The following is a 27,265-nucleotide window of genomic DNA, read 5'->3' as shown; positions in this document are numbered from 1 at the left end:
TGAGAGAAGATGAGAGAGGCGAGATATCCGGTATCAAGGAAGGATTGAAGCCATCTTAAATACAAACTCGAGCAACTCATATAAGTCAGAAATCCTTCCATCGTAGCTGGAGGCCGTGACTCACGCCGTCGAGTGAAGCAAGCCAGCTAGGCAGCTGCGGCGAGCCGGCCGTGAGACGAGGAGCCGCAGCCAATCGACCTGCATGGGGCTTGCATAGCAGTGCCAGGCAACCGTCTACTAATATTTTAGGACTTTGCTCGAGAGTTGAATACCGATTGGATGTCTAGTCCAGTTGCTGGGATGATGGGCGAAGGAAGAGTGCGTTAATGCAGGCTGGTGCTTCGCTTGTGTTAGCCGATCTGCTCTCACCCTCCTCCCATCGTTTACTATGGAGATGGCATGCGAATAGTAACCTGGACGGTGGTTTTGGGAATGACACGTTCACTGCTGCTAGGCACCCATGCTTTATTAGTCCTTGTCAGATTCACAAGTGACATGCAACAGGTTGATAGTGGGATGATGAGGTGTCCAGCAAGAGAGAAGTCGTGGATTGTCATTCTCAAGCAATTCCCTCCCTTCCATGCTGATGGCCCCTTTCGTCTTGCTGTCTGGTGTAAGTCCTATGAGAGGTATCTCGACCAACACAGAAACATAAAGGCTGCCCCAGATCGATCGCACCAACGGGCTCCAGGAACGGACTGTACGAGATCCCTCTTGTTTCTTCCCCCGAATGGCCGGCAATGGCAATGCGAATTAGGCTCCCACGTCCCCCCCCCCCCCCCCATGTCTTGTTGTCTGTGCGTGAGGCTCTACGCGGTATGCCTTATGAGTAGTAGATCGATTACTTAGTTGGATGGGCTTAGATACCCACACAGCCACACACAACCCCACAACTTTATGCCGGGACTGCGACTTGTTTGATGCAGCCAATCGATGTCCGATGCTCACTTGTTAACGATGCTAAACGATAAGAGCTCGGCATCAATGGCGTGTTTTCTTGGAGTCCTACATGCTTAGGCGTTTGCGGTGACGGATGAGCTGCCGCTGGTTGGTGAGGTTTGAATTGAAGCCCTGTTAAGTAAGTAGCAGGGGGTTCTTGGTCCGCGTCCCACGACGTCTTAAGGCTGACGTGCATGTTCGCGAAGACTTTCCGAGTTTAAACGGCTGCGTGAATAGGTAGAAATAGGGGGGGGGGGGGGGGGGGGGGGGGGGGGGGGGGAGGGGGGGGGGGGGGGGGGGGGGGGGGACGATAAGGAAGTCGGTTTCATCATTCAGTTATTCTTGCTTGTACAGGTATGACTTGGCCTGAGGGGGTTGCAGCCGGTGTTTGATGGCATTGAATGGATGAGGTTGCTTTGCTGGTGTACGTGTTCTTTGTACGTGACGCATGTAATTCTATGATAACTTCCTAGGTACCTATAAGATTACATGAATGTAGCTTATATGGAAAGGACTGCCTACATATAGCTTGTTACTCTCTGTTCCATCAAATTCGGGACGCGAAGTACATGTAGCCGCTCCCTGTATGTAGGAAGAGAAGGCGTCAGCTACCGAGCAATTCGACGTGACGATCAGCACTACAATTCACTGTTTTGGTTACAGGCTACAGAAGTCAGAAGACTTAACATGTTACGACATGGGAATGATCCGATATGGGAATTGCTAGTATGCCCGTAGGTGAACACGTCATGCGAGGCCATCAGCAGTCAAGACAACCATCACACAGCCGCCATTGTATCTGCCATTGCCCCAGCCAATACCCATGCCGTACTCCTTGTGCTTTGTCCTGCAGTTACATCTCTGCTCCTACAACGTCATAGTCACACGCAAGGATGCGGCTCCAAGTCGCACAGGGTATCATTAATCATTATTACTATGGTAGACAAGTCTCTAAGCTGAGGTATCTAACTCTACGCCAATGAAATCGTCTCAGTATTGATGAAACTGAAAAGAAAAAAATCAAGGAAAATCCAGCCGCTGAGCTTTCTATCTCACACCATAACATGGGTACTCAAGTTCCATCGTAACTCGTAAAACTTCTTTAATCATACACAGACGCCTTGGACCACTTGGATCCAGCCCTGATCCTCTTGCCGAACCGATAAAAGAAGAACGGGACGGGAATCAGCAGCGCCGCGAAGCCGCCGGTGATGCTCGAACCCGGCCCGACGCCAATGTTGTGGAACATCGGCCCAACAACCAGCGGAAAGGCGCCGGCAAAGCAAGACCGCAGGAACGTGTTGGCCGCCACGGCCGAGGCGGCGTACATCTGGAACGTGTCGACCAGGTAGTTGAGCGCGGCCTGGAAGATGGTGAAGAAGCCCGTGCCCAGCATGACGAGGCCGATGCAGGGCACGATCCAGTGGATGTCGTCGCGCGGGCCGGTCCAGCCCAGCAGGAACTGCCCGCCGCTGAAGAGGATGGAGCCGACCATCATCGGCGGCAGTCGCTTCTCGGGCACGGCTCTGTTGCCGGCGGCGTAGTACGCCTTGTTGTAGAGGAGCTGGTTGTACACGTTGGCGCCGCAGCCGAAGACGGCGCCGAGGAAGATGCACAGAAAGGGCAGCGTCGCGTTGAGCGGGTTCCAGCCGCGGATCTCGCGGAAGATGATGGGGATGCCGCCGAGCTGCATGTACAGGATGCCGTAGCAGAAGCTGGCGTAGAGGGCGACGAGGAAGCAGATGGGCGTGAGGAGCAGCTGCACGGGGCGGACGAGGAACTTCTTGGTCAGGTCCTTGACGTTGACGTCCCACTCCTCGAACTTGGCGTGCAGGGCCCAGTTGCCGCTCTCGTGGCGCAGGCGGCGGGCCTTGTAGACGAGCAGCTTCGGCGGGTAGCTCTCGTCGATGAAGAGGACGGCGATGACGAGGACAAAGGCCTGGAGGATGCCGGTGAGGTACTCGGTCCAGCGCCAGCCGAGGGAGGCCTGCTCTGCCACGGCGGCAGATACGATGGGGCCTGAAATGCGTTGTCAGTCGGGGGGATCAAGAACAACTTTGCGTTGAACAAGGTACTCACCTAGAGAAGGGCCTCCAACCACGGCCATGGCATATCCAGCCATGGCAATGCCTCTGTAGGCCGGCGAGTACAAGTCGCCCAAGACGCCTCCCGTATTCGTCACAGGCGCAGACGAGAAGAAGGCGCCAAAGAAGCGAGTCAGCATCAGCGTCTGCAGGTCCTTGGCCGTGGCGCTCCCGAAGCTGAAGCAGATGGCCACGAACATGGGCGTCATGACGGCGATGCGCCGGCCGTAGACCTCGCTCAGCGGCGCCCACAGCAAGGGCCCGACGCCGAAGCCGAAGAGGAACAGCGTCGTCCCCAGCGTCGCCACCTGCGTCCCGACGTGGAACTCGTGGGCGACCTGCTCCGTGCCCGCGGAATACGACGACGAGGCCCAGGTCGCCGTCATGGTGACGAAGCCGTAGAGGGCCGTGGTCAGCACCTTTTTGTGCGTCGGCCAGTTGAGCGGGTGGTAGGGGTCGTCGGGCCCGTCAAAGTCGACAATCTGGTCCTCCGTCGTCGGGATGTGCGCCAGCGGGTGCGTGAACTGGATGTTTGGCCGCGAGCGCAGCCGCGACAGGACCGTCTCCCGCCGGGACAGCGTCTGGGTCAGCGCCGTTGCCGCGCCCCTGGCGGAACCCGGCCGCGATCGTTCTCTGCTGGTCCGCGATGTGTGAGACCGGATCTCACGAAGCGCCGGCCGGTGGCCATCCAGGTCGTCCGCCTTTTCCTCCTCGTCGAGGCTGTGGCCGCTGTGGGCGCTCTCTACGCTGTCGGAGTCGGACAGGGCCGCTTCGTCACGGACTTCGGACCGGGACCGTCCACGGGCCTGCTCTTCGTCGTCTGGCATGTTGGATGTTTTGTTGAAGCACGCGAGGGTGCATTGAAAGCCCGTTTATATATCCACGAAGAATCAACGTCGAACTTGGCGCATCACCAATTCCGGATCGTGAACCAGGACAGAGCTTCCATTTATATAATAGCGAGTTCCTGACTAGCGGTAACTCTTTTCTGTCATGTCATGTCATGTAGTATGCAAGTCCCTGGCCTGGTCTTGTAGGAACGCAAAAAGCCGAAAGCCGGAATGGAAAAGTTTCCACACCTCAAGACCCCTTCGACCGCTAATTCTGACAAACAGACCCAAAAAGATGATCAAGGCAGCCAACAATGGGCGAGCAAAGGAAAGAAAAGAAAAATCTGATCCCAGTCGCCTTCGACTGCCGTCGTTATTCCCGGTCCACTTCCCGGCTCAATGATGCCGATGATTAGGGGCTTCCAGTTGACGTCAATGCCCGTCTTCGATTCCACACCAGGGGGAGAGGCGGCGAAAGATGTTAAAGGCGAGCCGAGGCCGGGACCGATGCTACGGTAGTAGTGCTCGTACTTGGATTTACATGGCAGCCATTGGTCACGAGAGGGGAGCTTGTCCGTTTGTTTGTTTGGGTAGAAGCCGATTTGGCCCGTCTTATTCGGCTACTTGCTTGATAATGGCTGACCTGGAGGCGGCTGTGTTGGCAGTTGGGCCACAGCATCCAGACAACAGAGCTACAGTAATGATAAGGTAAGGGGGCCATTGTGGACGGGCAATGATAAGGAACCCCTGAAAGTATCGAGTCTTGCCTTGTGATGCCACGGGCATGAATTTGGTGTTTAGGTCAAGGGGAAACATCTTGACCGGATGCCTTGCAGTGAACTAGCACGGAGCAGCGGCGAAGAAGAGGCCGAGCAATCGATCCAATCCATTCCTGATCAGCTAACGGTGGGACCAGCCCTGCAGGGATCTTGACGGCTTTCTTCTCTTAGTCTCAGACGGCCGATGGTTGGTTTACTACGGGTAAGATTCGAGACTTGGCCGAAGGCACGGCAATCGGCATGTCTCATGGATTGGAACAAACGGATTCGAGCCAATCCCGAGGCAGTACGGCAATCGCTCATCATCAGACAATCGCATCTGCATCACATTTGTAAACGGGCGCTCGATTGTTCGCTCGAGTGCATGTGAAGCTGTGATCAAGTTGAATCCATCTCTGCTTTATCTCAATCGAATACTACGTACATGTCAGGTATCAAGGGGTGTTTCTCCCTTACCCTATAGCGATTGACCATACGTACAAACCAGCCAAAAAAAGGCAAATCAAACAAACAAAAACCCTCTTTGCATCCTCAATGAAGCATCTCAAATGTCCAGTCGATTTATGTGGATAATATCGAAAAGACATTGTCATCCTTGACCGGTTCGACTCACCTAATACAGAGGGATGTCACTAGTGATAACATCCATCTACTGGGAAGAGAACCAACTGCATACATTAACAAGTCGCATCACAACCGCGAGAGCATCGGGCAATAAAGAAAAAAGGAAAAAGCAAAACAGGAAAGAGAGCAGTAAAAGTGAAATCACTTCAAGAGACCAATCCGGTGATCGACAGCCCTAAAGTCCAAAAAAAGCAAAAAATGAAAGCTGACGAGAGTGGGACTCGAACCCACGCGGATTGCTCCACCAGGAATTGCTGTTAAGGTAGCCTTAACCTGACGCCATAACCAACTCGGCCATCTCGCCGATTTCATGCTGTCGTGTGTGCTATTTGCATATATGGAGAGCGCGGCGTGTGAGTGTTGCTTCCAGCATCTGTTTGCCCTATCTAGGTGCGCAGTTTGAGCATCTACGCCTCGAGTACTATCTTGACAACGACACCATGAGCATTTCTCATGTGATATTTCGAGAAGACATCGCTGGACACTTGTTTTGGGATGGGTTGAGGATACAAGTATCTACGACCAGAGAGCAAGTCTGGACCTTTGGAATGGAAGCCATCGACATGTGAAGGCTTCTCATTTGCTCAGGAGGAATCATGATCAAGGTATCAAGATACGGCTGGAGGTCATATACTCATATGTAACTGCTTGGCCATGCTCACCACACGTCTAGCCTCTATTCCGAATCCTTAAACGCCCCCAGCTTAAACAGCCTCTTCGCATTATCCTTGCCAATCTTCTTCACATCCTCCTTGTTCTTCAACTCCACCCCATCATACCAATCACACGCATCCCCAAACGACTCAAACGGATAGTCTATCGAAAACAAGATGCGATCCGCACCGCCCAGCTCCGTAATGCAATACTCCAGCGTCGGCGTCGAAAAGTGCCCGCTCGTCGTGATCCAGACGTTCTGCGCAAAGTACTCGCGGATCGTCTTCTTGCAGTCGAGGCCCAGCGGCTTCTTGACGTCCTCGAACCAGTGGTTGATCCGCCACAGGTCAAAGGGGATGTGCTCGCCCAGGTGGCCGATGATGACCTGCAGCCTGGGGTGCCGGTCGAAGACGCCGTTGGTGACCATGCCGAGGAGGTGCAGGCTCACGCCCTGGGCGAAGCTGAGCGGCGGGCCGATGAGCCACTTGCGCTTGGCCCAGAGCTTGTCGTGGATGGTGCCGGTGGGGTTTCGCGGGTGCAGGTAGAAGGGCACGTCCAGCTCGGTGACGGTCGACCAGAAGACGTCCCATTCGGGGCCGTCGTAGAAGATCATGTCGTCGCCGTCGCCGCCGGCTCGCTGCGTGTCGTTGACGAGGGCGCCCTTGAAGCCGAGCTGGGTGACGCATCGCTTTAGTTCAGCAGCTGCCTCGGCAGGATCATGCATAGAAAGCGTTCTGCTCCAAGGTCAGCTTCAAAGCTCCAGGCCATCGGATTAAACCATCATTATGTCCGGTACTACTCACGCTAAGGCGCCGAATCGATCGGGATGGTCCCTGATGGCACCGGCAATGTAGTCGTTGATCTCGACAGCAAAGGCTTGCGCCTCTTTGCGGTCCCAGATGTCCTGCACGCCCGGTGCCGTGTAAGAGAGCAATGTGTAGCCCACGCCGTGCTTGTCCATGTAGGCAATGCGCGTGTTGGTGATGTCTGTCATTTCGTGTGCGTGCTTGTCGGGGTTGACGGCAAAGAGCGAAGCCCACCATCTTGTCTTTTCCTGCATGCGAGGGAGGGCAAATGCCTCCTCGAGAGCTACCTTGCCGAGCATCTTGGTTGGTGTTGACTGTGTATGTATATATGAGCAAGGCTGAATTCCAAGATGGGCACTGTGAAACAAGTAGATGGCAAAAGACAACATGACATGAATGCTAAACACAACACTGCTAGGGAAACCTGTTATAAGTAAGAACAGGCACACAGGCAGAGCTGCACCCCCTCCTCATCTGCTGTCCCTCTTCCGCACGATGGCGGCTGAAGCCCCAGCAACTCGATCTTCTGGCGACACTCCGGGTGGATGGCGTTCTCATCCAACAAGGGGGTCGTACCGCAGAGCAGCCCCCTCTATCGATCGCAGCTAGGAGCGGATTTGGGTTCCGATGATGGAGCTTCCCGCACTCCGCCACGCGAGCCAGGGGACTCATGGGAGGGAGACGGAGCGGGCTGCAGTGGGTATCGACGGCTGATGGGCCTTTGAGACCCTGACGAGAGAATGCGGGGGAGGTGAGGTGAGCCGGCTTGACCGGGTGTCTTTACCGCACAGTGTATTTGGAGATGATATTGCTGGCGGATACCGTCACCTTATCTTGGGCGGCGGGTCGGTCAATCAAGCAAACAAGACGCCGGCATCTCACCTCACAGGTGCTGGCAGATTGACCGCGTCATCGCTTGAGAGAACGGTAGACAAAGCTGAGGACAATCTGCAAGGGACAAATTCTGAACAAACAAGAAGCCGGCCACCCCAGTGTCTGGGGAAATTGTCCCCTTGCCTCACCATGCTCATCGCACAAGCGCCGACCACCCGAGCCTCCATGATGAGCACCCGACCTGCTGCCACTTACCAACCCACCAGAGCAGCCGCCTCGTCGTCACGTCAGAGCGGATAACCTCCGTCTGGCCACTGTTCCGATCAGTCCAAACAAGGCAAGATATCGTAAGGCACGCAAAGAAGAGCACAAGATGCCACGGCCCAAAGTCCACCCGAGCCAGCGCCAGCGCGCCGCCGAAGCATGCAACTTCTGCCGCGCCTCCAAGAAGCGATGCAGTGCCACCGTCCCCTGCACCGCCTGCCAGCGGCGCGGCATCGGCGACTCGTGCTATCTCACCCATCGGCCTCGAGGCTCCCGGGCGGTGGCGCCGCTCCCGCATCCGCCCCGGACGCGGGCCTCGGCCGCGGAACAGGTCCCGGCGTCGTCGCCGCCGAGCGGTGGAGACGGCATCCCGGATGGCCTTGGCAATGACGATGCATCGATAGAAGAATCTGCGTGGGGCCGAGCTGGCTTTGGACAGATGGGTGCTCCGGAGTGGTGTTCGGTTGATGGGCCTGATGCCGAGGGGAGCTACCGGCCGCTTACGCCGTCGGATTCCCGCGTGAGCGTCTCCGAGGGGGCTGCCAACCGGTCTGCGCATCCACCGACAGCGAGGCCGGGGTCTCCCGCTCCGGAACCAGAGTCTCATGCTCGTATGCTCCTCAATCTACGAGGAGAAAGAGGTACGTCGTGCTGTGTTAGATGGGGTTAAGATGTTCATGCGAATTTGAAGCTGACATGCCAACCTGTCAGTGTACATTGGCGAGGCTGCGTCTCTATCCTTTCTTCAGCTCATACGAGATACCGTAACGGCCCAGATCGGACCGTCGCAGTTCTCCCATAATGAGAAGCGCGACAGTATGCTGGAGACGGAGCCTTCTGCGGCTGGCTCGAGCGGCTTGGAGACAGCCAACTGTGACATTGACCTGGAGGGCAGTCTGCTGTACACACGGACATTCGAAGCTGCTGTGAGTTTACGCCATGAACATTCACATTCCTTGTTTCTCCACATCGAGAGATGATCGTTGCTAATCATAACCCTCAAGACTGGCGGCCTGTTGGACGTGTTTGGGCCAACAGAGATAGACGGTCTCCTCGTAAAAACCAAAACTGACGAAGCTCCATCCCTCAACCCGTGCCAACATGCCTCCGTCGACCTCGTCATCGCCATCGGCGCCCAATGCAAGTCTCCCATGGACGCGCAACAGGTCGGGCCAGCGTACTTTCGGCAAGCACAGCACCGTGCCTTTGCCGGCATGCTGGAGGATCCAAACGTCGACATGGTGCGCGCATTTCTCCTCATGGCCTTTTACATGCTTGGCCATTGCCGGAGAAACACGGCCTTCATGTACCTGGGCATCGCGGCGAGGGCTGCGGTCGCTCTGGGGATGCACAGCCCCCATTCGTACACGGACTTGGGGAACCCAGTGTGTCAACGGAGGTAAGGCTGAAGCGGGTCATCTCACGCCAGCCTCCTGGTCAAAGGCTAATCAGTCGGTAGGCTGCACATCTGGATGAGTCTCTGTGTTCTGGATATGCTTGTGAGCTCTATCCTGGGAAGACCGCCTGCTACAGCTGGTCTCAGGGCGGAGCTTGACGCTACAGTCATCTCTTCAAGTGGCCCGTCGGCTACGCGCCATGGTCCACGAACCGCTGGCCTGTTTGCATCCTACGAGATACTCACCATCATCAACGAAAGCGTCGACGCACTCTACGGGAGGAAGGTTTCGTCTACCACCATGGTGGAGCCATTCTTGAGCAAAATCGAAGACTGGAGCAAACGACTGCCCAGCTTTCTCCGCAATCCCCTCATGTCTTCAAAGGACTCGTCAACCCAGAAGGCTGCGACCGACAGCATACACATCGCCTGTCTCTACTACTTTGCCATCACTCTGGTCACTCGGCCCGTGCTGATATCAAGGCTCACTTCTCGCCCAGACATTGCTACACCTTCGTCTTCACCCCTGGCGTCTGCCTGCCTTGACGCGGCGGTATATCTCGTACAGACGTGCTCCGAGGCGCACAAATCCGGGCTACTGCTGGGAAACATGTGCATACTGAAGTAAGGCATCTCCTCCAGGCTACCTACCTTGGCTCATAACCAGACGGTGACTGACGAGATCGACATTAGGGCCTTGATATTCGCCGCTGGCCTCATCCTCGGCTTCGACATGTTTGCGAAAAAGGAGCTCGACTACGAAGTCGAGGTAGCCTTTCGCAGCGCCAAAGACGTCCTCGACTTCCTGGGCATCCAAAGCCCCCAAGCCAGCCATTACTCGGAAATCCTAGGCCTGCTGTCCAATGCCATCATGAAGCGGCGGATGGAGCTCTCGTCGCGGCCGCGAAGCAGATACGTCGGGAAGCTGCTCTCTTTCAACAGAGAAGGCGGCGACCCGGGCCAAGAGAATGGCGCTGAGAATGAGGAGGCTCTGGCGGTTGATGACCATACTACATGTAATCATGCTGCAGGGGTCTGGGGTGCAGATATGGCGGCCCAAGGGGCGGAGATGGATGGGGATGTGCTGCGAGGATGGGACGGTCTGGAGCTGTCGCAGTGGGATAGCTTTCCTTTTTTCAATCCGCGGGTATTCGGATTCTGACATGACTTGTTCTCTTTCGTATCAAACTCGAATTCTGTATCCCACAGTGCGTCGGGAAAGGCACTCTAGTCTCGTTGGTTTTGGAGGTAATAATGTGACAAGGCACCGAGGTGCATACACACTGCCTCTCGTGCCTACTCAGCATATCATAGCCCCAACAGTAACAGCTTTGCATCCCTGTTCCGAATACGCATCATCATGTATCAGAAAGTTTGCCGCTGCATATACATGTATAACACAAGAGATTAAAGTTGCGACCCAATCAGACGGATCAGACATGCCACCCCCCCCTTTCCAACGGCTTAGCACAAAACCATGGCAGCGGCTATGGCACCTCGCCCTCAACAAGGGGCACAGCCGCCGCCATCCGCGATAAGCCTCTCAGCTTTCGAACAAGGCACTGACGTGAATGGCTGGGATCACGGGGGGAATGCGAGAGATAACAAGGTTGAAAGGGTGAGAGCTGAGTCGATGATGTCCGAGTGTGTACACAAGAGAGTCCTTTTCCGATCCATGAGCTGGCCGATGATTCGGAGCAACGTGGAAGAAGGGGGGGGGGGGTTTGATAGATAAAACTTGGGGCTTTACCCAGCTCAGCGTCAACTGTTTTCTTGACTCGTAGAATAATGAACACACATCTGTTACACCGGTCAAGATAACACAACTCACAATCAGCAAAGACTCTCCAGCACACGCGCACACACACACACACACACACACACACACACATCTCACCAAATGGGCTCCAACACCCCCTCCTCCTCCTCCAGTAATAGCTGGCGCCGCCTCAGCATCGGCATCGTCGGCGGCGGCATCGGCGGCATGTCCGCCGCCATCGCCCTCCGCCGCGCCGGCCACGACGTGACCGTCTACGAGAAGCACGACTTCGCCGGCGAGGTGGGCGCGTCGGTGTCGTGCGCGGCCAACGGCACGCGCTGGCTGCACGAATGGGGCGTCGACGTGGCCAAGGGGGACCCCGTCGTCCTCCGGAAGCTCATCAACCGCGACTGGAGGACGGGCGAGCCGGTCAGCGTGTACGACCTGGGCGACTACGAGGAGCGGTGGGGGTTCGTGTACAACATGTTCCATCGGCAGTACATGCATGCCATGCTGAAGGATTGCGCGCTGGGCGAGGAGGGCAAGGGGTCGCCGGCGAGGCTGCGGGTCAACCATCAGGTATGTCATGTCTACATGTAGAAGCTGTTGAGGGCATACTCTGCCGGATAGTAGAGAGAGACACTGACTTTTTTCAAAAAAAGTGCCAAAAGATTGATATCAATGCCGGCACAATCACCTTCACCAACGGCGTCACGGCCCGGCACGACCTCATCGTCGGCGCAGACGGCATCGGCTCCGTCGTCCGCCGCGAGATGGGCATCTGCCCGGCCAAGCGGCCCTCCGAGCAGAGCTGCCTGCACGCAAACGTCACCACGGAGGAGGCCGTCCGGCTGGGCCTCGTCGACTACTCGCAGCACAGCGCGCTCGAGTACTGGGGCGGCCAGGAGGGCAAGTGGGACAAGATTGTGCTGTCGCCGTGCAATGGCGGCAAGCTGCTGTCGTACTACTGCTTCTTCCCGCGCTCCGTGGGAGACTACTCTGCGCATACCTGGGGCAACGACGACAGGCCGGTGGAGGAGCTGCTGGCGCCGTATCCGAGCCTGGACAAGCAGGTGTTGGCGCATCTGAAGATTGGAAAGGAGATTCGGCCGTGGCGGCTGTGGGTGCAGTGAGTTTTATCTTCTTCTGCCTACTCGTGATTGTGATGCTTGTCTGGAAACAAACTGCTTGCTGACCTTGTTGGCCGTAGCGATCCTTATCCTTATATTCACAAAGGCGTCGTCTGTCTGTTAGGTGACGCTGGACACCCGGTATGTCCCATTCTCTCTTCCAAGGTATCACACCCTGAGAGTATCACCAACTAACATGAGACTTGCCAGATGATGCCCCATCAAAGCCAAGGCGCCTGCATGGCCATCGAAGACGCCGCCGCCCTGGGCATCCTCTTCAGCGAAAAGTACTTTAGCGGAGACATTAGCGAAGCGCTCGCGGTGTATGACGCCGTCCGGCTGCCCCGAGCGACGAGGGTGCAGTCTGCCGCTGCAAAGGCGGCTTACAACATCAACGAGAGGATTGGTAAGTCTTTTTTTATTTGAGTTTGAGCAGTTGTTTCTCTTTTTCAGTTTGTTAGTCAGTGCTGACGGTGAGATTCTTTTGTTGGATAAGGTTTCTCGCAAAACAAGGATGTGCCGACGTATCAGGTTGAGGATGAGAAGAAGAAGCTGACTATTGAGGAGATGAATGCGTAAGTCGTTGTCTTTTGGGCTTTGATGTGAGTGATGATGGCTAATGATGGGATGGAATTAGATACGACATGTATAAGGATATCGAGCAGGCTCTGGCTGAGAGGCGTGGAGCTGCGTTTCGTGAACAGTATGTCCGGGGGCTGCCGGTTGGACTGGAGCTGCCCAGTGGGATCATTATCGGCCAAGAGGCATAGATTGGGAGGCCATGTGCTGTTCATCTCTCCAGAAATGTAGCAGGCTTTACGTGTACATATGGATGTGCAATTCATCAATAGACTTGCAAGAACCGTCCATCTGTGAAGGATGTTGTTGTTTTAGGTGACGCTTTGTAAGTGACCCTATAGTCATGAAGCCACGAGGAAATTGTAGTCCCATGAAAAATACTAGAAAAATGATCGCAATGTTGTCTAAAACCTTGTAATCTTCATCAGTGGAGGCCTTGATGTAGTTGGCACAATCCGAGATAACTCATAATCATGCTTTCGATTTCTCAGTTGCTATAAGCGATACGCGCCAGACAAACAAAAAGGCTACAATCTTCGCCATCATAACGAGAAAAAAACACAAGATATGCCATGGCCTCATATCCCCAACTAATTCTTCTTGGCCAGCTGGATGTTGTACTCCAAGTCAAACTGTGCCTGGGCGTCTCCCTCACGGGGCTTGAACTCGACCGTCAGCCCATCCTTTACAGCAAACACACTGTCGTCCTCCAGATACTTGGAGTCCTTGTCGAAGATCTGCGTTGTCAAGGAGCCGTATCCTTTGCATTCAGCCTGTAGTTTGACGCGTTAGCAAGGCAGTCGCCGGATAGAAAGTATGGGATGGTGTCTCCTACGATGAGATGGATGTGTGCGGGCCGGTACTCGTGGCGATCCATCAGCTTCAGCAGCTTCCCTGCCGGACCATCAAAGGGGATCTAAATCAGAAAAGTCAGCCATTGCTGCTTCTGTCATGGCAACGTGCGTCTTTCATGAACAGCTCACAGGATACGGCGTCGGGCGAAGACAGTAAAACGAATACCGCCCCTCCGCATCGGTGATGAACTTGCCACGCAAATTGCAATCGACCTGATCCGGATCCTGCTGCTCATACAGTCCTATCATACCAAATCATCATCAGTAGCTGTTCCAGAAAAAGCTAAAAAAAGGCAACCTCATCTAAGGATTTCTCACCATTCGTCGACGCCTGCCAAACGTCCACCGTAGCATTCGCCAGCGGCTTGCCCGTCACAGCGTCCGTCACCTGGCCATGCATAAAAGTCACCTGCCCGTCCTTTGGCGTGTTGAAGGTGATGGTGCCGCCGTTCTCTCGGATCGGGGCATCGGCACGCCAAAACGGCCCCAGGATGGCAGACGACGTGGGCGGCTTGTCGGCCTTGCTGGCCTCTCTGTATGTGATGTCGTCCACAAGCCTACATTATCACAACCCCCCCTTTGTGTGAGCAGCTCCGAACACCAGACAGAAAACGTACCAAAAGACCCCTTCCAAAGAGAGCGAGAGAGAGAGAGAGAGAGAGAGAGAGAGAGAGAGAGAGACAAAACCAACAACTTACGATTCCAGGCCAATGACATCGCACACCAGCTGTCCCTCGTTGCGCCTGTCGTTGCTCATCCGGCCCGCCCAGTTGATCATCTCGACGCCCGCCAGCCACTCGTCCGCGGTGAGGTTGACCTCGCGCGCAAAGTCGTGGACGTGCTGGATGAGAGCGGTCATGACTGTGCGCATCCGGGGCGAGGTGTTGGGGCCCATGGCTTGGATGACATGGTTGGTGAATTCCTGGCCGAGGCCTTCGCTGGTTGACTGAGAGCCCATTTCGAAGATGTTCAAAGGCTGTGTGTATAGCTGCCGACTGGTTTCAAGAGGAATTCTGTCGTTGTCAAGAGAGCTTGGTCTTGTTGTTTCACAGGCTATCGTGTTCAGAGTTATGCTTTAGAGTAGGGCCTTTCTTATAACTCAGAATTCTTGGTTACTCATAACGAATTCCCTCGACGACGATCCAATCAGTAAATCAGCAATTAGCAAGAAACGCATAAGCCAAAGCTGCCCGTTCGATGTCTCGCCTAATCGTCTCACAAACCGCCTCCCAGCCATGCCGCGTCCGATATCCGCCATCGCGGGGTTCCCCAGATCCGACGGTGGCTGCCGGAGCGGCAACGGCGGATAACGTCCCGGAACCCCTGATCCTGGACAATCGACACTTTCCCCGCAAACAATGCGACTACTAGTAGTAGTATGTATTACGAGTAATTCTCCGTGAAAAGCAGCTGACTGACAAAGAGAGTCAAAGTTCCACATGAACGTTCAGAGCCCTTTCACAGGCCGTGGATTAGTATGCAGCTTCAAAGGAGGGGGGGGCTTCCTCGTCGAGGATCCTGTGCTACCTTAGGTTGCGCCTTGTGCGGGCTGCGTGGAACCCTGAGAGCCATTGATGCTCTATAATGTCTCTGTCATCAGCTGCCGTCATCATCAGATAATAATTCAGTAAGTTGATAACAGTTTCAAACGCAACCAGAGATTGCACGCATCTTCTATATCTAAGATATGATACTCAATGCAAACAACTCGACATCTACCTACTCAATCCGATAGTCCTTCTCCTCGCCAACTTCCCACCTCGCCTCATCCGAGCCATTCGGCCGACTCGCCCGCCTAAAGCCCATCTCCAAGCCCTCAATCTCCGCCACCGGCTTGACCGCACGCACCTGCGCCTTGTACTTGTCCGCATACCACCGATCCAGATACTTGGCGTTCTCTACAAAGCCAGGATACACCCCCCGCATCCGCCGCAGCACCGTCCCCGAGATCTGGTCCACGCTGTTGTGGTACCGCAGCGCCAGGACCTCGGGCCCCATGGCGTCGCGGAGGCTCTGCTGGACGTGCTCCGGCAGCAAGCCGACTTTGAAGAGCAAGAGGTCGTAGTGCATGAGGCTGGCCTTGCCGTGCCACGACCCTCCGCGGGCGGCCCGGTGGTAGAGGCCGACCAGGGCGGTGATGGCGCCGATGCAGCCGGTCCCGTAGTCGGAGATGGGGAACGGGGGCACCATGGGCTCGTTGCGGCCCATGAACCTGCCTTGTTCCCAGGCGATGCCCGTCACGCAGTCTGCAATCTGCTGCCATCCGGCTCGATGCGCCCACTCGCCCTCGTAGCCGAAGCAGTTCTCGTTGACGTAGACGAACCCTTTGCCTCTCTTGACGGCCAATTCGGAGAGCTGCTTTGGTCCGTATCCCAGCTTCTCAATCGCCCCAGGGCGATAGCCGTCGACCACGACATCGGCCTCAATCAGGAGCCTTTCAAACGCCTCTCTCCCTTGCGGAGACTTGAGATCCAGGTCTGTCGCTCGCTTCCCCATGTTGCCGTCGACCTGGAAGAAGGGCACGTCGCTGAGTTTTGGACTCGTCACTTTGATGACTTCGGCGCCGTATTCGCCCAGGATCCTGGTGACTGTAGGTCCGGCAATGATTCGACAGAGTTCAAGAACCTTGATGCCCGATAGCAGTCGATTGTCTTGATGGTCTGCGAGGGGTATCCGCGGCGTCTCATGTTCCAGGCCCTCAACAGACCACGGCGGAAGCGCAATGTTTGCCTTGCCCTGTGGACCGTCGTCAGTTCACGCTGTCTTGAAGAGTTGCAGATTGCAAATCTCGACTTACGTGCGGAGTCTTGAGAAACTCGGCGTGAGTAAATGCCTTGACACCGGCTTGTCTATGCTGCGCGTTCAGCTTCTCGAGTTCATCCACGGTAAACCTCTTTACCGCGGATTCAATCGTCTGCACAATGTCTTCGTGAGTCTTCAAGTCAGGTCGAAAGGGCTCCAGCCCAATCATTCTCAGTGTCGTCGACGCTTCCAACGAGCCATGGATGTGATAATACTCGTTGGGGTCCTTGGTGGCATACAAGTTGGCAGCCATGCGGCGATACGGATCAGACTGCGCTTGAAGCAGATCCGTGTCTACCCATGGAAGAAAAGTCAGCAGACCCGGTCATTCACATTGGGTGCCCTTGGCTATAACACACACCTTTGAGCAGCCCCCTCACTTCCTTGTCCAGCTTTCCATATCCTCCAACCTTGGCCAAGTACGCCTGAAGCAGAAATGCCGTCGTCTTCTCAAGGTCAATCACGATTTTCCGATTCGACGAGACTTCGCCCTGCCGCGTATCGGCGAGGAGAGACGCAACCGATGCCTCAATTGCCTTGAGCGCAGCCGTTGTCTCCGTCTCTTTGAAAGGGATGGGGAAGTAGGGCAGGTCTCGCTCCGCGACAAATTGCACGTTGTCTGCTCGGCTGGCGACTCCAGCGGGTAGCGATATGGAGTCGAACTCTTTGCACAGATAGTGCAGGATATGACGGGCCTCTTTCTTGGAGGAGTAGGCGGGTATTGATTCGGAGGTCATGATGGATGGACGAGGACTAGCGAAGCCTGTGGTTGTGGCTATGATGTGATTCTCAGTAAAAGCGCTCCTTTCCTCGTCACGTTGTGAAGTCGTGAGCGGAATGTGTATTTCACAAGCTGCGTGCAAAGCGGTGTATAAGTCGCGCCTGGAGATGGGTCAAGTAGAGTACTCAATCCTGAATTTGATTTCGACGCTGAATAGTAGGTAGAAACTACCTCAAGTAAACCTCTCTGGTATAGATGGATCCAATCCGCTCAGAGTGTTGCCATCGAGGACCCTCTCGCCGGACCCGAGACCGGGATCCCGTATCCGATCCGACCTGCAAAGGCCGGACTCCGATAAACCCACAGCGGGGCCGCCAGCCCTTAACCGACAGCTCTGACGTCTCCCAGTCCCTCTTACATCATTGTGCTTCTCCCCTCATTCTGCTTGTAGCTTGATTCCGTGCTATCAGCTCTCTTTTTCTTTGAGACAAGTCGGATATCCGTTGGCGGATCGAAGCAAACCCCCGAAGCAACCCATTATACCGCATCTATCCGGCTTGCTTAAAACATCTCGTCTGTTCCAGGGGTAAGTCGTTGTCCAGCCATGAGCCAGACTAGAATCGAGGCGCTCACTAGTTTCTATTGTCAAGCACTATTCCAAGACCAGGCATCTACTATCTATCCGTTTGAGACAAAGCACCCAAGCCATGCCGTTCCTCAAGCTGCAGGACCGCGACCGGCAGCTGTACTACAATTTTGCGGCTCCCCAAAATGCAGCCTCAGACTCCACTAAGATAACCACCCTCGTCCTCATTCACGGCTTGGGTTCGTCCAGCTCCTTTTATGCTCCTGTTATCCCGAGGCTCGTCGAAGCGGGATACTCCTGTCTGGCACTCGACTCTCATGGTGCGTGCATCTGCCTCCCTGTTCTCTTCATTCGAAACGCTGTTGTTGATACTGACTTGGACAAACCAACAGGCTCCGGTTTGACCAAGTTAACTGGCGAGGGCGGCAGTATCGATACCATCATTGACGATGTAGGAGCCGCCATATCAGCTCTCAACATCCCGCCCAGTCGCGCCGTGATAGTTGGTCATTCCATGGGCGGCCTCGTAGCCCCCGAAGCCACGCTCCGCTACCACTTCGCCGGCACCGTCCTGCTCGGCAGCATCTTCCCTAATGAAGCCCTCACAACGAACCTCAAAGCGAGGATCGTCAAGGTCCAGCAAGGTAAGAACATCGACAGTGCTCAGTCATTCACCCAGTTCAGTGACTGATTGGCCCCCCTCTTCAGATGGAATGGATGCTCTGGTAGACGCGATTCCCAAAGTCGGCACAGCACCGACATCCACGCCCCTCCAGCGCGCATTCATCCGCGCTCTGCTCCTCGCCCAGACCCCAGAGGGCTATATTGCGAATTGCAAAGCTGCGTGCAATGCCTCTACTCCTGAATATGCGAGCATCAAGACGCCGCTCTTGTTCGTGGTGGGTGCTCAAGACGTCGTGTGCCCGCTTACGGTCTCGAAGAAGATATACGACGAGTGAGTGTTGCCCTTATTCAATGTTTCTCACACAGCTGCTGACCTTTTGCAAAGCTGGGGCTCTGCGGATAAGCATCTGAAGATACTTGACGGAACCGGTCACTGGTACTGCATTGAGGCGCCCGAAAAGGTTGGCGATGCCATTGTTGAGTTTACGGATGGTCTAAAAGTGGAATAATCCGCCACTCATGATCAAAAGGCTATTCATGTATTTAGACCTCGAAGGATCCAAGTAACGATTCAAATCTTTGATCCCATCTGGCGGCTGTGCAATGCTCTCAACTCCTTCCTCAATATCTTACCCGTGGGACTTCGGGGGATGGCATCGATGAAAATCACTCCTCCTCTCAGACGCTTATAGTCCGAAACTTTGCCCCGAACGTAGTCAACGAGCTCGGCTTCTGAGATCTTGCCCCTTGCTCCCGGTGCGAGGGCGACATAGGCAGTGGGGACTTCTGTGTCCTCTCGCTTTGTTCCAATGACGGCGGCGTCGGCAACGGACGGGTGAGCTGTGAGAAGGCCCTCGAGTTCGGCTGGCGCGACTTGGAGGCCCTTGTATTTGATCAATTCCTGTGATATGGTCAGTCAGATATTTCGAGACGACCTGTCAAAGGCTCAGGACGGACCTTTTTCCGGTCGACCATGTAAAACACGTCTCCCTCCTTTTTGAGGACATCGCCAGTTCGGAACCAGCCGTCCGTGGTGAAGGATGCTTTGTTGGCCTCTGGGTTGTTGTGGTATCCCTTGGTGACCATTGGGCCTTTAAGCAATGCCTCGCCTGGCTGTCCCTCCTCGACGTCATTGTCGTTCTCATCAACCAATCTATTCTCACAAGTTGTTCGTTAACATCTCCTTCATCAGGTTTCGGGTGTGATAGCGGTCGTACCTCAGGCTGACAGTAGGCAGCAACGGACTCAAGCTCCCCATCGTGTCAGTCCGATCAGGCGTCGTATAAGTCACAGCGCCCGTCGTCTCACTCAACCCCCACACCTGGTAAACGATCCCCTTGAGCTTCTGACTCGCTGATTCCTGCAGCTCGTAGCTCATCGGCGCCGCACCAGAAGTAGCATACTCGACGCTCCTGAACTGGTCCTTGACCGCAGGATGTTTGGCAATGGCCATGAATATGGGTGGCACAGAGAAGAAGAATGTCGGCTTGAGCTCTGCAAAATAGCGAACAAAGTCATCGAAATTGAAGCTTGGCATCCAATAGATGACGGCGCCCTCGTAGACGGAATTCACGAAATAGCTCTGTAGGCCGGCAATGTGCGCTGCGGGCAGGTGGCCGAGCGTGGATCGGGGAAAGGACTTGCCCATTCGTTCCCAGGCTTCTCGGCCCAGGGTGCTGGGGAGATAGCATTCGGACACCATGTTCTGGTGGGATATGATGACGCCTGTTCAGTGTGAGCAGAGCATCTTCACCCATCACCGCGTTTCCTACGGTAAGATGCGTTCGTACCCTTGGGAAGTCCTGTAGTGCCTGATGAATACACGATGCAGGCTTTGCTGTTCTCGAGCTCCTCAGGGTCAGTGATCCGCCTCCAGTCCAGAGACCCTCGAAAGTCGCATTCCGTCTCGCCATCAGCGCTCCGTAGCTGTATCTCTGGATAAGACTTCAACACCAGCACATTCCGGGCGGGCAGTCCCGCATCACGAGCAGCACTCAACGCGATGCCTTTCACGTCTTCACTGCATACAACGACCCTACCAGGACCATCTTTGATCTGTCTCGTCAGGTCCGACACCGTGGAGGAAGGCGACGCAGCGGAATAGATGCCGTCCGCAGCAACTACAGCGTACAGCACGCAGCCCAGCGCAGACTGTCCTGTAGCTACCGTGACAACTACGTCGCGTCCGGGCCCGTCCCTCCCAATGCCGTATCGATGGCGGAGGAAGTAGGCGAATTGACGAGTCAAGTCGCGGACGCGCGCCTTGGTGAGGGCGTGGGAGGGGTATTTGGCCTCGGCAAATACCGGCGCGTCTTCTTTTGCTTCGGATCCTTCATATTCTTTGCGGTGAAGGAGCGTGTCAATGTCAAGTATGTGTACCGATATGAGGTTCGTGGCGCTTGGAGGAGGTGGAGATGCCCTCACGCGAAGTAGATATTGAACCTACCGAATAGAAGAGTAAGGATATCCAGATTCGGAATGGTCATCTGTCTCGGGTTGGTGTATATCATGATGAATATGTCAGATAAGAGAAGCTGGTCGATCAATCTCAATGCCTTTATCCACCGAATTTGGTTCGAATACAATATGTGCGATGCGTGATACAGGTTGAAACACCACAGTTAATGGCTTGCTTGGGCGTGCATGACAGTTCAGGTAACCTCCATATACCGGCAGCGGTTCTCTTTTTCTCAACGCCAGCATCCCTCTTCGAAGACCGAGCCGAGGCCCACGCACTCGCTCAGCTGAAACATAGCAACAAATCTGTCCTAGACGGATATCCATGTAAGTGCTCTCCATCCGCATAGTATAATACTACACCAAAAGCCCAAAATGCGGAGAGAATGTCTGCCCACACCCCATGATCAGCATCCCCCGCCACTCACCAAGCTTCCGCGGACTTTATCGAACCAAATCGTGCAACTCGAGTACTGGTAGTATGCAAAAGAACGGGGGCTAAATGCACAGGCAAGGGGGTATATCTGGGGTAATTGTTGGTTGTGCCGTTGGAGCGGGGAAGGGGAAGGGGAAGGGGAGGCTTCAAAAGCCGGCCGAGGCCGTCTACGCATGTTCGCATCTTCCGCCTTCCTGTTAAAACGCATTGAGTCCATTTTCCAAGTGATACTTGATACTCAAGCCTCAGTCGCCACAGAGTTTGCGTTGCTCTGCTCTGTCAATGGCGAAGTTTTACTGCGCTGAGCAAACAGCAACATCATCACTTACACGACTCTTATAAGCCCATCTGAACGCCTCTTTATAGGCTAAGAGTGTGTACAAGTACACACCTATCATGCCTATATATACTGTGTCTTACGCCGAGATCACACCCCATCTACTTCTCAAAGGACCTGGTGTTATAGAGCGGTCCTGCCCAGTGCGCTGCTCATGGGTTGATTCTTTGACTGCTCCGTAGAGTCTTTGTTGATTCAATCCGCTGGCATCATCCTCGGACGGCTTCCAAACACGGCCCGACTCGGGGGACGCCCGGCTTTGTTGCAAGCCACCAGCCATGCGCCACTGCAAACAACCATCTTTCCGGAGTATGTGGACAGCGCACATGCAAGGCCCAAAGCTGTATATATTCACAGCTCCCCCCCGCATCCCTACGGTCGATTCACATCTCTGCTGGCATACAAAAATCTGTTCTTTTTACACATGTGGCCGATGACGCCCCAGTTGGGAGGGCTGGGGCTGAGGCCCGTATGGAAGGTCCTTGGGGTCTCCATCTATTGACGCTGGGGGAAACGCTGGGAAACGCCGAGGGGGTGAAGCGCGAGTTGCGTTTTTCCCTTTTCCGCATCACGGCCTATGATGATATGGTCCCTTCCCAAGACTGAGGCCGGGAGACGCCTCTGACGATGTGTCGCGTTGTTTGTTGCTCGTTCCTGCAACGCGAACGACTTGCCGCTTGTCCGTATATAAGACAGACTATCGTGCAAACCAACATCCGAACCTGCTACAATGGCTCCAAAAGCCATTCAATCTTCCGTAGTATAGTGGTCAGTATGCAAGCTTGTCACGCTTGAGACCCGGGTTCAATTCCCGGCGGGAGAGCGCCACCCTTTCAAAGGGTTCATATTTTTTTTCCCCCTTCTATTTAAGTATTTCCCTCGATCTGAACATTTCGTAGTTTTTGAATACAATCGCATGCTTCTTCTGTTCGAAAGAGGTCGCTGATAATCTTTGTATTCTATCCATCCAATGACCGTTATACCGATTGACCCATAAAGACAATTGAAGTTACCTTAAGCAAACAAACACCATAGCAAAAACACCACATGTAGGTACATGACCATCCATCAAGTCCCATCGCACCACCTCTGCCTCAACGCCCTCTCCCACTCGATAAAACTCTTCACCATGCCATCCCCCCACAGAATCTCCCCCGTATGCAGAAACTGGTTCAGCGGCGGCACCATGAACCACGCATGATCGCTCCGGCAAACCACGTCCCGCCTGCCATCGCACGTCCTGTTCCCCGGCTGCTGGATGACCCCGTGCAGACACCTCTCGCAGTACGCGTCCACGCACAGCTGGCACAGGTAAAAGTTGTCCGACAGGGAGATGTTGTCCAGGCACTGCGCGCACGCCTTGTTGGCGGCCTGGATGTCGGGCAGCTTCGGCTCGATCCGCGTCCGCACGGGGGAAGATAGAGGCGTCGTCGTGGCCGTGGCCGCCGCCGCCGCCGCTCGGTTCACCTTTCTCATCGACCGGGCCAGCGCCAGCGCGTTCTCCGCGTCGTCGGCGGCGATGAACGCCTGCAGCAGGTTGTCCGCTGCGTAGCGGTCGTTGCGCGGCTCGTCGTCGAGCAGGATGTCGAGGCTGTTGATGACCAGGCTGCCCAGCAGCTGCCGGGCCCTGAGCTCGTTCTTGAGCAGGCGGTGGAACAGGGCCAGGTAGATCGACGCAATGTTCACGTCCGAGCCGTACTTGTCGGCGGGGATGTCCAGGTTCTGGTGCCTGCTCTGCTTCTCCTGCACCTGCTCCAGCTTGTCCAGCCACTGTGCGGCCTCGGGCGACGTCAGCTCGACCTGCAGGATCTTTTGCTTGTACAGCGCCGATAGCTTCTGGAAGGACGTCGCGTGGCCGTGGCGCGTGGGGACGTTGCCCCTCGGCCGATACTCGATCAGAGAGATCTGCTCGAAGATGGCGATCGAGGCGTCGAGGTCGCGGTTGTACGCACATGTGTTTCCGTATGCTAGGCGGAGATACAGCACGCCCATCTGGTTGCGTATGGTGTGAGCCGTTTCAATGGCAACCTCGTACTGGTGGAGGATGAACGCCACCTGGCCGACCTTGACGGCCGCTCGGGGGATCCATTCCAGGACGAGAGGCTTGTCGCAGTTGTCCAGGAGAAGGTTGGTCAACGACGTCGTTTCCTTGTCTTTCTCGCTGGCCTTCTTCGCCATCTCCTGAAGCAGACCGACCAGCTCAGAGTGCAGATTCTCCGTCGCCAGCATCTCCAGATAGCTCAGCTCGGCCTCGAACCGCTCAGACGGGTTCAGACCCGCGGCCGGCGCGCTGGCGATTGCCTTGCGAAAGTACTCCAACGCGGCCTCTCTCTTCCCCGTCATGTAGGAACACCGCGCAATGAGCAGATGGTCCTTGTACAGCCGCCACCTGCAGCTCGTCAGCGCATATCCCTCCAGCGTCCCCTCTCGGATGCTCCGCTCTTCAATCTCGGCGCACTTGAGAGCCTGGGCCAGGGCCTCGCCGAACTGCCCATACTTGGACAGGCAGTAGGCGATGCGCCCAGCGGTCCCCACGCTGTTGTTGTTGTCCAGCTCGAGCGCTTTGTGATAGTGGATCAGGGCATCGCTGTGCAGGCCCAGCATCAGATACGTGCTCCCGAGTCGTCGATGCCAGTGCGCTGTCTGGGGGTAGCCCGCCCATTCGATGGCTTTCAGGACTCTCTCCCTGACGGGCGTCTCTGACCAGCGACTCTGCGCTTGGGACCAGAGCCGCTCATCGCTCATGAATGCCACGTTTTGCACAATCTTGAAGCAGAAGAGCGTCGGCACATACTTGTAGTAGTCTTCAGAGAGCCACTGCTTCGCGTAGAAGCGGCCGATTGCTTGGCAGATGCCGACGTCTTCCTTGGCCGACTTGGTCACAAAGTCTCTTGCCTCGGAGGTAAGACTGGCTAGGATCGCTGGGTCGTTGAGCCACTTCCGGAGGCCTTGGATGTTGGAGTCGGTAAACACCTCCAGCCCCTCGTTGTTCTTCTCGTACATGGCGCTCCAGTCGTAGATGATGTTCTCGACAGTCAGCATGCTGTAGATGTGCATGCCCAGCTCCCTCTTGTGCTCCGGAGGCACGCTCGCCGGGTCGAGGGCCGCCAAATGCTCTTGCCAGTACCACGCGGCATATTGCTTGATGGCTTCTCTTCCGTGGTCCAGCTCTCGGCTCTCAAACCAAGTCTTGTCGTTGAAGATGCGTAGACACGTCTTTAGAATGCTGATGCGAGCCGTCATCATGTCGAATCCCATCGCAACGCCCCCTTTCATCGCATGAACACCGTTGGCGTTTCCATCACGAAAGAACTGCCTCACTGACGTATGCGAAAAGGTCACGTATGTCGTGGACGGATTCGACCGGAACTCGACCTCGTTGGACATGTCAAAGAGCCCTGGGCTCCGCGCTGGGCTGAAGTGCCGTGGGGGACTCGCCATCTTCTTCTCAGCTGCAGGCGGACTCGTCGAATGACTCCAGACGCCTCTGCCAGCAGGGCTCACTCTTCGGCCGGGGCTGCTCGTATCAGACGAGGTGAGGCCACGAGCACGCGGGCTCTCGTTTCGAAAGCTTCTCTCCGGATACACCTCGCGCTGCGTCCGAGCAAAGTCCTTGAGCAGGTCATCCGTCGTCAATCCGTCCTCGCGCTCCAACTCAAAGAAGCATGCGTACTGGCCCCGTAACGACTCCTCCAGTCGCAGCGGAGCATCTCCAAACTTCATGACGAGCGCAGCCTCCAGCTGCTCCAGCGTGAGCGACTCCTCCGCACAAGACACCCACTGCAGCATCTCGTTGAGGTCACGGGCGTCTTCCTCCGAAATGGTGACGGAGAGGTTTGCGAGCGTCTCGTTGAGCATCCCGTTGATCTCCTTGGGAAACGATTTGAGGCTCTTCAGGATCGAGCTCGGGTGCCGCTTCTGGTTGATCTCGTTCAACATGAACTTTGCCAAGATGAAGAGGCCGTCGACCTGCTTCTTCATGGACTCAATGACCTCTTGCTTGAAGTCCTCCGGAGATCGACTGAGTATCCTCGAATGCCGCACACCCTCGGAAATAAAGGCGCTCACATCGTCCGCGATTCGATCCGGCGTCACGTAAACGGTTGTGAATACCTGGCCAACTGCATTCGGGTCCAGCGCAAAGGACACAATGTCCGCCAAGTACGTCCTCCCAGTCAGCGCAAACTGCACTTTTGTAGGTTCGGATTCGTCCTCAGGGGCGAGCAGAGACAGGAGCTGTTCGATGTCGCTCTGCTCTGCTTCGTCGATGCCGTCGAGGAAGACGTAGCTGGGCTCATCGCGGGCATCGTCCAAGAATGGCTGCACAAACAGCCTCCTGAACGCACTCGGCACCGTCTTGATGTCGTCGCCGCTATGGAGCTGTTTCGCAAGCTTTTCCGCATAAAAGGCGTCGGTTTCGCTGAGCTGATAGGCAACGTCCCGCAGAGCCTGCAGCACGGATCTCGTCTCGGGATCGTTGGCGGAGAAGAAGAAGTAACCCAGGTGAGGAAGATTCTCAAGGCCCCAGGTGATCAGCCGCGATGTCAGGAAAGACTTTCCAGTACCTTGGAATGGCGTCAATGAGGATTCCTATATCATGGTGTGCAATCGACGTCAAAGGGAGACTTACCAGGATTGCCGCACATCCACAGATGGCGAGTCTCCCCGCGAAGCCAAGATTTCAGCCCTTCATCTTCCAGCAACCAGTCTCCGGTGCCCTGAACTCTGTACTTGGTGAATGCGTTATACGAGTCGTCCGAATAGGGGGTAGGTTCCAGTATCTCCCGCAATTTGTCTCTGTAGGAGAGCGCCCCATTCTGCTGCTCTCCCAGTCTCATGTCCAATATGCTTTGGTGCATCTGCGTAACCAGATCTTCTACCTTGTCCGTCTTGAGATTGAGCTCAGCCACGCCGTCGTACGTCTCGGCGATGACTTGCCGCTCCTCGCCCAGCGTCAAAGCATTGAGCTTCTGAAGCGCCGGCTCAACGGGACTCTCGATGCCAACGAGCCTCTTAAAGTACGCCTTCAGCCTGCCGCTTCGCGCAACTTTGGTAGCAACGACGAGAACCTCGAAGAGCGTCGCCAGGATGGTGACCAGCTTCTCACGCAGCGCAGGACTAAGCTTGTGATTCAAGTACACGTCCAGCCTCGATGTGAAGTCCTATCCGCATGTTAGTCTCGGCAGAAAGCCATTGCAAGTGAGACTATGTATCCTCACTTTGAGTTGATCAAACAGCTCCAGTACCGAATCGTACATGGACGAAACATCATGCGCCGCATTGATCAGATACATCACCGCCGCAAAGATGCTCTGAGCCGGCGCAAAAGCCTCCGAGACCCCCTCGGCAACAATGTCCCCTATCAGCTCTATCGGCCGCAGCGTGACGGCCACGGCATCGAAGATGCTCTTGCGCTTTTCTCGAAAGTGGCTGAACTGGTCGTTTTGCGCAGTCAGCTGCTGCATCAGGTCGGAAATGGACTTTATCGGCGGCGTCAGGAAGTCGTCCAGCGTCAGGCCCCTGTCGGATGAGGAGTCCTTGAAGAGCTTTGCGGCATCCGCCAGGACGGCGGCAAACTGCGTCTCCATCATCCCCCGCGGCTTTTGGGCGGGCTGCTTCTTCTCCGGGTCGCCCATCTTTCGGTATGCTTCTCCAGGAACCGTCCTTCGAATCGACAGGATCGGGTGTTTTGAAGGTTTAAGCTTCCATCTCATGACCCAGCCTGGCGAATCCTTTGGGTCATCTCTGGGGCTCACTCATGTGGGGGGGA

At 55.4% G+C, this 27,265-nt stretch overlaps 10 protein-coding genes and 2 non-coding genes across 12 annotated transcripts in view; 4 read left to right on the top strand and 8 right to left on the bottom strand.

Moving 5' to 3' along the window:
• The window catches only part of BBK36DRAFT_1135561 (hypothetical protein), a gene marked incomplete at its 3' end in the record, with an annotated part of 3,178 nt that extends 2,968 nt beyond the window's left edge, over positions 1-210 (bottom strand). The window contains exons 1-2 of the mRNA XM_024892685.1: positions 151-210; positions 9-84 (exon numbers count right to left, since the gene is read on the bottom strand). The remainder of the gene's footprint in view (positions 1-8; positions 85-150) is intronic.
• A 1,831-nt stretch (positions 211-2,041) lies between these two features.
• BBK36DRAFT_1135559 (MFS general substrate transporter) lies at positions 2,042-4,212 on the bottom strand (the record flags this gene model as incomplete). Its single annotated transcript, XM_024892684.1, has 4 exons — positions 4,062-4,212; positions 3,906-3,980; positions 3,019-3,850; positions 2,042-2,958 (listed from the first exon to the last, which is right to left on the bottom strand). Exons 3-4 carry the CDS (start codon positions 3,848-3,850, stop codon positions 2,042-2,044), a joined length of 1,749 nt encoding a protein of 582 aa, XP_024749113.1. The 5' UTR covers positions 3,906-3,980; positions 4,062-4,212.
• Positions 4,213-5,462: 1,250 nt separating this feature from the next.
• BBK36DRAFT_t101 lies at positions 5,463-5,560 on the bottom strand. The gene has a single exon. It is a non-coding gene; the product is annotated as a tRNA-Leu (tRNA).
• A 372-nt stretch (positions 5,561-5,932) lies between these two features.
• Positions 5,933-7,015, bottom strand: BBK36DRAFT_1121297 (amidohydrolase 2; the record flags this gene model as incomplete). Its single annotated transcript, XM_024890812.1, has 2 exons — positions 5,933-6,644; positions 6,714-7,015. The coding sequence occupies 2 exons, from the start codon at positions 7,013-7,015 to the stop codon at positions 5,933-5,935; spliced, it is 1,014 nt and encodes a 337-aa protein (XP_024749112.1).
• Positions 7,016-7,923: 908 nt separating this feature from the next.
• On the top strand, positions 7,924-10,372 carry BBK36DRAFT_1121016 (hypothetical protein; the record flags this gene model as incomplete). Its single annotated transcript, XM_024890772.1, has 6 exons — positions 7,924-8,270; positions 8,388-8,455; positions 8,526-8,740; positions 8,819-9,213; positions 9,274-9,834; positions 9,904-10,372. 6 exons carry the CDS (start codon positions 7,924-7,926, stop codon positions 10,370-10,372), a joined length of 2,055 nt encoding a protein of 684 aa, XP_024749111.1.
• Positions 10,373-10,621: 249 nt separating this feature from the next.
• BBK36DRAFT_1135558 (FAD/NAD(P)-binding domain-containing protein) lies at positions 10,622-12,876 on the top strand. The gene is made up of 7 exons (XM_024892683.1): positions 10,622-10,828; positions 11,149-11,548; positions 11,632-12,098; positions 12,180-12,240; positions 12,310-12,505; positions 12,596-12,674; positions 12,737-12,876. The coding sequence occupies exons 1-7, from the start codon at positions 10,782-10,784 to the stop codon at positions 12,867-12,869; spliced, it is 1,383 nt and encodes a 460-aa protein (XP_024749110.1). The 5' UTR covers positions 10,622-10,781; the 3' UTR covers positions 12,870-12,876.
• Positions 12,877-13,268: 392 nt separating this feature from the next.
• On the bottom strand, positions 13,269-14,490 carry BBK36DRAFT_1120149 (aromatic compound dioxygenase; the record flags this gene model as incomplete). Its single annotated transcript, XM_024890665.1, has 5 exons — positions 13,269-13,451; positions 13,514-13,594; positions 13,662-13,774; positions 13,851-14,089; positions 14,231-14,490. The coding sequence occupies 5 exons, from the start codon at positions 14,488-14,490 to the stop codon at positions 13,269-13,271; spliced, it is 876 nt and encodes a 291-aa protein (XP_024749109.1).
• Positions 14,491-15,251: 761 nt separating this feature from the next.
• On the bottom strand, positions 15,252-17,071 carry BBK36DRAFT_1169480 (CoA-transferase family III; the record flags this gene model as incomplete). Its single annotated transcript, XM_024895320.1, has 3 exons — positions 15,252-16,268; positions 16,330-16,628; positions 16,696-17,071. 3 exons carry the CDS (start codon positions 17,069-17,071, stop codon positions 15,252-15,254), a joined length of 1,692 nt encoding a protein of 563 aa, XP_024749108.1.
• A 691-nt stretch (positions 17,072-17,762) lies between these two features.
• On the top strand, positions 17,763-18,774 carry BBK36DRAFT_1120137 (alpha/beta-hydrolase; the record flags this gene model as incomplete). The annotated part of the gene is made up of 4 exons (XM_024890661.1): positions 17,763-17,961; positions 18,034-18,285; positions 18,350-18,596; positions 18,651-18,774. 4 exons carry the CDS (start codon positions 17,763-17,765, stop codon positions 18,772-18,774), a joined length of 822 nt encoding a protein of 273 aa, XP_024749107.1.
• A 62-nt stretch (positions 18,775-18,836) lies between these two features.
• On the bottom strand, positions 18,837-20,775 carry BBK36DRAFT_5141 (acetyl-CoA synthetase-like protein; the record flags this gene model as incomplete). The annotated part of the gene is made up of 5 exons (XM_024898191.1): positions 18,837-19,166; positions 19,223-19,418; positions 19,483-19,990; positions 20,056-20,604; positions 20,712-20,775. The coding sequence occupies 5 exons, from the start codon at positions 20,773-20,775 to the stop codon at positions 18,837-18,839; spliced, it is 1,647 nt and encodes a 548-aa protein (XP_024749106.1).
• A 1,471-nt stretch (positions 20,776-22,246) lies between these two features.
• BBK36DRAFT_t105 lies at positions 22,247-22,318 on the top strand. The gene has a single exon. It is a non-coding gene; the product is annotated as a tRNA-Asp (tRNA).
• Positions 22,319-22,563: 245 nt separating this feature from the next.
• Positions 22,564-27,131, bottom strand: BBK36DRAFT_1141724 (hypothetical protein; the record flags this gene model as incomplete). Its single annotated transcript, XM_024893474.1, has 3 exons — positions 22,564-26,060; positions 26,126-26,657; positions 26,715-27,131. The coding sequence occupies 3 exons, from the start codon at positions 27,129-27,131 to the stop codon at positions 22,564-22,566; spliced, it is 4,446 nt and encodes a 1,481-aa protein (XP_024749105.1).
• Positions 27,132-27,265: the final 134 nt, after the last annotated feature.

This window comes from Trichoderma citrinoviride (assembly GCF_003025115.1).
Source record: "Trichoderma citrinoviride strain TUCIM 6016 unplaced genomic scaffold BBK36scaffold_8, whole genome shotgun sequence".
NCBI classification, from domain to species: Eukaryota; Fungi; Ascomycota; class Sordariomycetes; order Hypocreales; family Hypocreaceae; genus Trichoderma; species Trichoderma citrinoviride.
The sequence above is the reverse complement of the archived record's forward strand: the minus strand, read 5'-3'. Positions and strand labels throughout refer to the sequence as shown.

Bases quoted from the DNA above. Each gene is read 5' to 3' on its own strand.
- BBK36DRAFT_1135558 (XM_024892683.1), top strand. From the start codon at position 10,782: ATGGCTGGGATCACGGGGGGAATGCGAGAGATAACAAGGTTGAAAGG. The intron at 11,549-11,631 runs GTATGTCATGTC...TTTCAAAAAAAG, and splicing joins GGCTGCGGGTCAACCATCAG to TGCCAAAAGATTGATATCAA. The intron at 12,241-12,309 runs GTATGTCCCATT...GAGACTTGCCAG, and splicing joins TAGGTGACGCTGGACACCCG to ATGATGCCCCATCAAAGCCA.